At 34.1% G+C, this 10,000-nt stretch overlaps 1 protein-coding gene across 1 annotated transcript in view; it reads left to right on the forward strand.

Annotated features, from left to right (window-relative positions):
• The first annotated feature begins 586 nt into the window (after positions 1–586).
• Positions 587–10,000, forward strand: part of suclg1 (succinate-CoA ligase GDP/ADP-forming subunit alph) — a 30,522-nt gene continuing 21,108 nt past the window's right edge. Inside the window, exons 1-4 of the mRNA XM_056456766.1 lie at positions 587–689; positions 2,748–2,848; positions 7,284–7,400; positions 7,996–8,208. Of these exons, the coding sequence (XP_056312741.1) occupies positions 656–689; positions 2,748–2,848; positions 7,284–7,400; positions 7,996–8,208 (465 nt within the window). The 5' untranslated portion in view covers positions 587–655. The remainder of the gene's footprint in view (positions 690–2,747; positions 2,849–7,283; positions 7,401–7,995; positions 8,209–10,000) is intronic.

Raw genomic sequence — 10,000 nt, forward strand, 5'->3', positions numbered from 1 at the left:
CTGTCTGTCTGTCTGTCTGTCTGTCTGTCTGTCTGTCTGTCTGTCTGTCTGTCCGTCCGTCCGTCCGTCCGTCCGTCCGTCCGTCCGTCTATTATGTGTAATGGATTTAGATTTATGTCATATTATATCTGATTTATCAGTGATAAAAAAAAGTTCTATATTTTTCCAGATTGTTACTGAACTGCGGAATATTTACAGCATTTAATTACATTTTATTTCCTTTAATTTTTCTTCTTTTTATTTCTCTGTCATTTTCTTAAAGTAACTTCAATTGAATGTGAAATATTATATTATACTATATTATATTATATTATATTATATTATATTATATTATATTATATTATATTATATTATATTATTTTATATTATATTATATTATATTATATTATATTATACAAAAAAAATAATTCATGAAAGAACTACATTATCAGGCATTCCCTGCGTTTCATGGCAAATATGTTTATTTTCATTACATTATACATTTATCTTTAACCGAGATCATTTCTAAAGCCGCATGTAAATACGGTTTGTTATTGACCTCTAACGTTAGTTGCCTATGTGGGCGATTCTATTTCCTTCAGGCATCTAGCAGGACAACTAAGTGCGCTGACGTTTAGGTCCATGTCTGTCCAGTGTCATTGGTGAATGACCGAAGATGTCTCACAGCAGGTTGTTTGCCCGCTTGCTCTGTAAGTAAATCTGACCGAAGTGTTAATATAATCGAAACGCCTTGTCATTTTATTCCTCACATTGCTCCTGCACCTACTGCAAGCGTAGGAGTCATTTATATCTTAATATTCTGCTTAAACACACACAGCAAGCTAATGCTAACGCTGCTGTGCTGGGGTTTAAAGCAGATAAAAGTGTAACGTTATTTAAAGTTAAGAGCTTTAAATGTAAATGTGCGTCATTTCAACATCATAAAAGAAGTTAAGTTAATTAATGACATCTGTGAGTAAATCGTGATAGTGTCGTGGAATGTAGTAGACTGACAGCAACATAATTTGACATAATTTAGTGCTTATTTATGTTTATAAGGAATAGTTTTGTTTATTACAATACTTGTGTACAATATTTTGCTCTTTTTTTCTACTACAATGAGTGTATATGCATATTTTTATTCTTTTAATGCATGTTGACAGGGCTACGTGTGGCATTTTGGTGTGTTTAGTCTTTTGTATTTACTGTAAGCAGTTTATAACACTTTAAATTCTTGTTTTTTATTTAAAAAAGTGATATAGTGGGAAAAAAACTAATATATAAAGCCTAAATTAGAAATCTTTACTCTAACTGTGGGAAGCTATTTCCACTTGTGAAAGTTTTGGTTCTCTTTTAACTCTTCCAGTCTTGTGCAATCTATGGATCTGTCAATAATGGAGTATTTTTCACTTGAGACCTAACAGACTTCTCTCTTTGTGTCCAAAGCAAGAATTGTATTCTTAATTAAATTCCACTGAGCATGTACTTGTTTTATAAGAGGAAGACTGCACATGCAGCATAATAGCTTTGCAGAGTGAAATCAGATATAGACAAGCAACTGATTGTCTGTTAGTGAACTTTAACCTAGAGAGAAACGTGAGTGGACCCTCTAATCCTGTCGTTTGTGATTAATGGATAATTTCTAAAGTTGTTCTGTTCTGTTACATCATTCTGGAATCAAAACAATATCAATAACTGATTTCTTTTATATTTGCCATGATGACAGTGCATACCATTTGACTAGATATTTTTCAAAGTACTAGTATTCAGCTTAAAGTGACATTTAAAGGCTTAACTAGGATAATTAGGCAAGTAACAGTAAATAGACAAATAATTGTATAACCATGGTTTGTTTAGGAGACAATTGAAAAGATATTGCATAAGCGGCTAATAATTTTGATTTAAATAATGTTGAATATTAAATTAAAAACTGCTTTTGTTCTAGCTGAAATATAACAAATAAGTTTAATTTAAATTTTCTTCAGAAGAAAACATCCAGAAGAAGTCATTCTTTTCTGTTACGTCATTCTGGAATCAAAACTGTTTGTTGATCATTTAGAAATGTGTCAGAGTTTTTTGGTTCAGTTTGGTGTTTGCAACAGACTGTTTTCTCTTTCACCGCTGATTTATTTCCAAAATATTTGAGGTCAAAGCTGTGTGACCTTTGCACTTCAGACCCTGTAGTGAACGTAGGAAGTTAGTTCTAATCTAAAAGCCTCTAAATGCCATCTGCAATTTTTCTTCTGAAAGGAGCGTTTTTTTGTCAGACTCATGTTTTTATTAAGTATAAAGATAATATAAATAACCTATTAATAGACATGAAAATAAAATTACTGAATCTATACAGAAAAGTAAAAAAAAAATTATAATTTTAGAAGAAACTGCTTGGGCATTCAGAGGCTTTTGCATCTGAACTGATCATATATATATATATATATATATATATATATATATATATATATATATATATATATATATATATATATATATATATAATCAAAGAGAAGTCAACAATTACTAAAGTCGACCCCAATCATTGTGCTGTAATGGTTCATTTTACAACTTTACATTTAACATAACAGATTAATAACTAATCTACAACCTGGATTCAGCCTGCAGCCTGTTGGACTGTTCAATATTAATAATATAGAAACAATACAGGCTACAAATTCAGCATTAAAAAAAGCTTTATTTAAATGTTTGATAAAATGTTATGTTTGTATTAGTCCTTGGTTCTTATTCCACTGCTGTTGTCTTTGTATTTGCAGTGCAGCAAGCTGGAGTGAGACACTGTTATTCTGGATCCAGGAACAACCTTTACATTAACAAGAACACTAAGGTCATCTGTCAAGGGTTCACCGGAAAACAGGTGTGTAACCACATATGTTATGTTCTATAGATCCCCTTCCCTCTCATTTTAGCACTAACCTAAAACCTCTTTATTTTTTTATTTCACATTATTTTTAAAGTTGTTAAATTGTTATGCAATCTTAATGGTTGAGGCTTACCCAAGTTACAGGAAACAGACTATTTGGTTAAATCTTGCTTTAAATCTGAACTTGATTATCTGTACTACATCTAAAGCACCAACATTTCAGCTAATGAATTTAAGCTAAACTATTTGGCTGAAATTGTCTGTTTGGTTGTTCTGGCTGGTCTGACTTTAACTGTTTTCTGCACACAACTTTGATAAATTACAGTAGGAAATGATTGACAACATTGAATTTTCTTCTTCAAACAACCTCTCTTTGTTTGTACAAATAAAACCTTTTCTCTTTTCACTTTTTGCTTTGTAGCACAACTGTTATATAATAATCACAGTAGTTTTGGCAGTTTGGCATGAGAATTATTAAAATTTGTATTTAGATATTTTTATATTTTATTTAGATAGAGAGTAAAACACAATTATGGGCTTTTTTTAGACTATTTTCCAACTTTTAAATTCTCAAGATCTCTTAAACTCTTTTTTTTGTTAGTTTTTCTGCATAGCAAGTGACATACTCTGTAATGGCAGCTTACATTGTTAAAACATCAATCACAATGTTATCAATTATTGTTAAGCGTGCATCAATTATACAATTATATTTTTTTACCAAGTCATATAACTGCTTCAAAGTATAATGTTACGCTATATGTTAAGTTGGGTTTAAATGTGACATTGTTTTATATAAATTTTATTAGATATGTAGTTTTTCTTTATTTTACTAGATACTTTAGTATATTACTTCAGTACTTTAGTACATCCACCAAATTGGCTCTATCACTGTCTCTCCACTCCACCAATAGCTGGTGTGTAGTGAGCCCACTGGCGCCGTTGTCCTGTGCCAGCCGTCGCATCATCCAAGTGGATGCTGCACACTGGTGGTGGTGTGGAGAGCCCCCCCCCCCCCCATCCTCATGATTGTAAAGAGCCTTGGTTGTATGGGCATAAACAATAAATACACATTACATTACATAGTAGATACTTTAGATCAAGTGTGTCTAAACTTGATCCTGGAGGGCTGGTGTCCTGGAGAGTTTAGCTCCAATCCTAATTAAACACACCTGACCCAGCTCATTAAGGACTTGCTAGATATACTAGAAACTTCCCGGCTCGAGTTTCCAGGATCGAGTTTGGACACCCCTGCTTTAGATATTTTACTATATATTAATAAATACAGTATATATTGCTATTAGAAGAGACAGACACAACTTGTCTTGATGTCTACCCGTAGGCCCTTTCCACTAAAACTGCTGGCTACAGTATGTAGTAACCTTGCTTTTCCTCACCTCTGTGATTTATGTCCAATTTCTCATTGTATTTCCCTCGCTCTCGTTCACCCTCTTTCAAACGACTCTTTACCATAATAAAGGGTTATTAGATGAAGTTTTAATGAACACTCATTATAATTAGAAGGCGGATGAGAAATGACTAGAGTGTCATCACGCCATATTAACTTTGCTGTGCGGCTACATAAGCAAACCATACCTCAAATTAATCGCTACACTGATAACAGGGGCAGCGTGCAGGAAAAACGGCAAAGTTAGCACAGCACTTCAGCCTTAATGAAGGCACGAGAACAAATGATGGCAGAAAAAAGTTGGCAAGGGGCTGCCGGGAGGGAAATGTGCCAAATTTTCTCATTCTTTGCAATTATATTACCAACATTACAGTGGAAGATATTGACTTGGTACCGGCGACCCTTGCCTTTGGACTTATCTGTGATGTTTCAAAATAATTTGTAATAATTAACATGGATGTAGCGAGGGTTAAAGTTCGCAACGCTTCATTTCCACAGGCTGTTTAAATCCCTGTTCATGGGGAAAGAGTTTTTTTTTTTAAGATAAAATGTATTTTTATGGCATTCATTGATTTTAATGTGCTTCAGTCAATGAAAGAGCATTTATAAGTCTATGTTACATTCAGGGGAGTCATATACTGTATGTCATGTTCCACATTAGTCTCTTTACACTTAATTTAATAACTTAGCTAAATGTGAACTGATTTATCTACGCACTGAACATCTTTGGCAATTTAAAACAGGTTCTGCAATTGTTTCAAAGTGCCCTGCGTTCATTTTGAGAAATTCATCATGTTATTGAGAGCTATGATAGGGACATGATTAGTTTCGGTGATCCAGACAGTGTGTCATGTGTCAGTTTTACAGATGTAATTTGGATGATTATAGACACAAAGGTTACCTAAACATACTCTCAAAGAGACACAAGCTGCATCCCAAATGGCACACTATGTACTTATCTACATACACATTCAATAGCATAGTATATAAATGTAGTGTCGTCCCAAATGAAACACTAATGTTTTGTTTACTAAGCGGAAATTCTAACCGTTTCCCAGATGATGTTTGACAGTTGCCAAATTAGTGAAATAAATGACCAAACTACCAAATAATACCTGCCATTAGTAAAACCGCATTCACCATCGGGAGGCACTATAATCACTCTCGTAGAATTTTGCTTTCACAATCCAAAATAAATAAAGTAATCCAACATCGATTTCCAAAAGCTTCGCCTCTTCCGCTAAGTGAGCAAAGCTGCGACCATTGAGTGCGTGAAGTGTCCGAGATGCCACACTTCATTGTAACGGATGAATAAGTGCATCATCCGGGTGTTTATTGTGCACTTATTATTTTTAGAGTTTTCAGTGTAAACGCACTACTTAAACTATTTATACTAAAAAATGGGGTACAATAGTGCATAGGTATGCGATTTGGGATGCACCTAAAGTCTTCTTTCATTGTTTTTTCATAAGCAAACTGTATTTCAATCATCACTGTAAAAAAGCTGGTTCCACATATCAATGTGTGTTAGGACAACATAAATGAATTAAGTTAACTTATTTGTTTTTACAAATTTAAGTGGATTAAACCAAAAAATCTCTGAAGTTGTGTTTTAGTTCATTTTAAAATAAGTAGTTTGAGCAAACAGCAAATGTAATTCGAGTCATTCATTCAATTTTTCATTCAAGTTATTTCAATAATAAAGAACCATTAAAAAAAAACACAATAAAAAGACGATTATACCACTGTACACTACCTGACAAAAGTCTTGTCGTCGATCCCAGTTGTAAAAGCAACATATAATAACTTGACTTCTAGTTGATCATTTGGAAAAGTGTCAGAAGTTAGATTTTTCAGATGAACAATCTGTTGAACTGCATCCCAATCATCACAAATACTGCAGAAGACCTATTGGAACCCACAGGGACCCAAGATTCTCACAGAAATCAGTCGTTTGGTGAAGGAAAAATCAAAGTTTGGGCTTTCATTCAGTAAGGGGGCTTATTTGAGTTATTTGAGTTTTTGTAGAGATGTATGGATGCAGTCCTCCATGCTCATGGGAGTCATACACAATACTGCACGATGACTTTATATTCTGTACTGTACATTATTTCTGTTAAGTGACAAAGTCAGCTTTGTTGTCAGTTCAACCACATGTACAGGACATAGAGAATCGAAAATAAGTTACTCTCAGACCCTAGGTGCCTAACAATTAAAAATTAAGGCATGATCATGTTTTATTTTGATAAACATAAGCGTAATCTAGAGGCCTTTTGCCTGTCATATAAGCCACTTCAGATACCAAATGATCAACTAGAAGTCAAGTTATTATTTGTTGTTCTTAAACCTTGGATAGGCGACAAGACTTTTGTCAGGTAGTGTATATTGTAATTTAGATTATTTATGTTTAAATGTTTTTATTGTAATATTGCATTTTGTTGTATTTAGATTGTTATATTTTATACTGTTTTGTCATAGTTTTATATTCTGTAAGCCATTTTTACTCGCTGGCTTTTTTTGTAGTTGCTGCTTTCTTGAATTTTGAGAAATGTGAAAAATGACAATTATATTAATAAATAATATTTTAATAATTAATAAATAATAATTTAATATTGTTTAATAAAAAAGCTACTGTTTCCTGCAAGGTAAGCTAAGATTAAATTTAATAAAATGATCTGAGACCTTTTAAAAAGTAAACTTCAACCGCTGCTCCTAATGCAAAGATTTGCAAAATAAACATGTCTCACATGACCAAAATGGCTCAAGGTTAAGTGAACTTTCACACACTTTGTCTTTAGTTCTTCTAGTGTTTGTTGATGTTGTCTGTGTGTTTAGAAGTAAAAAATAATCTTTTTTTTTTTTTTAATTGCTGAAGACATTTTACATTCTCTTACTCAAAGTTAAACTGTTTACACATTACATTTTTAAGTAATGTGACACATTTAATATGCATTGTAAACAAATTTGATTTTGTCCTTTGTTGAAAGATCTGTCTTATACTTTTGTTTCTCATTGTCCCTATAGGGCACGTTTCACAGTCAGCAGTCTCTGGACTATGGCTCTCAGTTAGTAGGAGGAGTGTCTCCAGGCAAGGGGGGCAAAACACACCTGGGTCTGCCAGTCTTCAACTCTGTGAAGGAGGTAATGGTCTGTGTGACTGCTGACAGTCTCTTGTGAGCCACAGTTACTTTTTGGACAGCTGCTCTTATTCTCTGAGAGCCCTAGGTTTTTATTTTTTTGAAGGGGCCTTATTTAGATTGGGTAATTACCAGCAGTAGTAGAAGTGTTAAAGGCCAGAGGCTGATTGTATTTAACACTTTCACATGAAGCCCAACGGAAACTGAAATGTTATGAATATTTTTTTTTAGTTCTGTGAATGTTTTGAATGCATTTTAAGACTAGTTTTAGTACATTTTAAGACTAGATTTGATCACGGGATTTTTACCAGATGTCCTATTGGACATGCAAGATTAGCTCATGGTTTTTTTTGCTTAAAGGTGAAGACCCCACAACTGTTTGTTCTGCACAATTCCTCTTACTTTAAAATACATTCTACCGGTCACCTGGGAAAATTGTAGAATTTTTATCATGTAGCATAAAAACTATCTAATTTATGTATTATTTGTTTGTTGTTTTTTTATTGTATATGTATTAGTGAAATGTTTTTTTTCTAGGAAAATAGCCTTTGCTGCTGATGTGTCATGAAAATACATGATGATCATGGATTGTGTTTTAGGCGAAAGATGGCACAGGCGCTGAAGCCACCGTGATCTACGTGCCACCTCCTTTCGCAGCAGCTGCCATCATAGAAGCGATTGACGCGGAGATGCCACTGGCTGTCTGCATCACAGAAGGAATCCCTCAGCAGGACATGGTGCGAGTCAAACACAGGCTGCTCCGCCAGAACAAAACCCGCCTCGTCGGCCCCAACTGTCCCGGTGTCATCAATGTAAGAGCTGCAATTCTGTGCTTTTTGTGCCCACATTGTTTTGTTTTTGGAAACTCAACTCAACCAAAATAGGATGTGTGAGCTTTGAGGAGGAGATTGTGGATGTAATTTTAACAAATAGAGGCAAATTAGTCCAGTTTTACACTCATGTTGATCAATTGAAAATATATTTTTAAATAAATGCATAAATTTAAATAAATAAATTTTTCTTTTGAACTTTCCATATATATAAAACAGACCCTGAATCCAAAAATGCATTAATATTGCACAGAACAGTTTTGAACACCAGGTCAGCATTTGATATTTGAAAGATTTTGTTACACTAAACACTGTAATGGATGTTACATGAAGAAAGTACATTTTTTAAATATTTAAAAATTGAATATTAAAGTATTAGTTCACCCATTAATGAAAATTTTTCTTATTAATTACTCACCCTCATGTCGTTTCAAACTCCTGAGACTTTCATTCATCTTCTGAACACAAATTAAGATATTTTAAAAGAAATCCGAGAGCTCTCTCATCTTGCAAATACATCAAGCGTCCCAAGACCTTCAAAGTCCAGAAAAGGGGCCAATCATTTTGTCAAAACATTCCATGTGACTTCAGTGGTTCAACTGTAATCAAACCAATCTCCATGAAAATGTTTGTGTCAGTAAACTGTAAATATGACTTCAGTTGTCTGTATCTTCTCTTCGCCATGTCATCAGGGTGCCCATTTACTCGCATTTATTTCTGCGTTTTTTGCCACGAGTCAGCAGTGCAACATGTAAATGCCATATGGCACATAGTTAATGCGCACACTGATCTGACATGGAAGACATGAGCAAAAAGGTTATTTTTTTGTGCACAAAAGTGTTCCTGGAGCTTTATGTGATTACACTCATTTTAGTCACATGGATTGTTTTGGCAATGTTATAGGGCATTCACACCAGACATGCCTTGTGAGTAAATTTGCACGTAATTAAATGTTTGAACATTTTGGGCCCTATCATACACCCGTTGCAATAAGGCACAAGACGTGTGGCGTAATTTGTTGCTGTTTTCAGACCAGCGCAACCCTAATTTTCACGTTTTGCACCACATTGTTTAAATGGCAAATCCATTTGCCAGGGGCTGCACGGTGGTGCAGTGGGTAGCATGTTGCCTCACAGCAAAGGAGGAGGTGGTGTGTTAAAGCACATTGTTTGTACATTGCTATTTTGAAGAACTGAAATAGACCGCACCATTGACCAACTAAAGGCTGGTCTAAAGTCCAGCGCAGAGTGCGTTAGTTATGCACCTCTATATTTGCGTCCAAACGCATACACATTTCTTAATACACACAGGATGTACAGCAGCACACAAATATCTTTACATATGAAAAACATTAAAGGATTTAAATGTTACAAAATGATTATTTTCTACATAAATATAAAAACCACTACATCCATGCCTTCATGTCAGGGGGCTTTTTTTCAGATTATTTATGACAATTTGTATTTGTGTAATGTTGGTATTATTATTAGCAGTATTATTTATTATATGCATATTTATACTTGTTTTAATGAAAACAAGTTTAGATTTGTCCACCTGTCAGGTTTTGGAGACGTATGCATCACCATATGGGCCATAACAATATAACAAAAAATTTTAACCACATGCGCTTGACAAATAAATTAAATATGTAGACTAATGGATGCCTTCACTAGAGTACGTTTCCACTGTTTCCTTACTCTGTGAAATGAAAGTAAAGAGTAAAGGTAAAGAGGCCGAATGGAGGAGGCTCGTTCTTTATTCTCGCGCTGCAGAA

The sequence above is a fragment of the Danio aesculapii genome, chromosome 1 (assembly GCF_903798145.1).
Source record: "Danio aesculapii chromosome 1, fDanAes4.1, whole genome shotgun sequence".
Taxonomy (NCBI): Eukaryota; Metazoa; Chordata; class Actinopteri; order Cypriniformes; family Danionidae; genus Danio; species Danio aesculapii.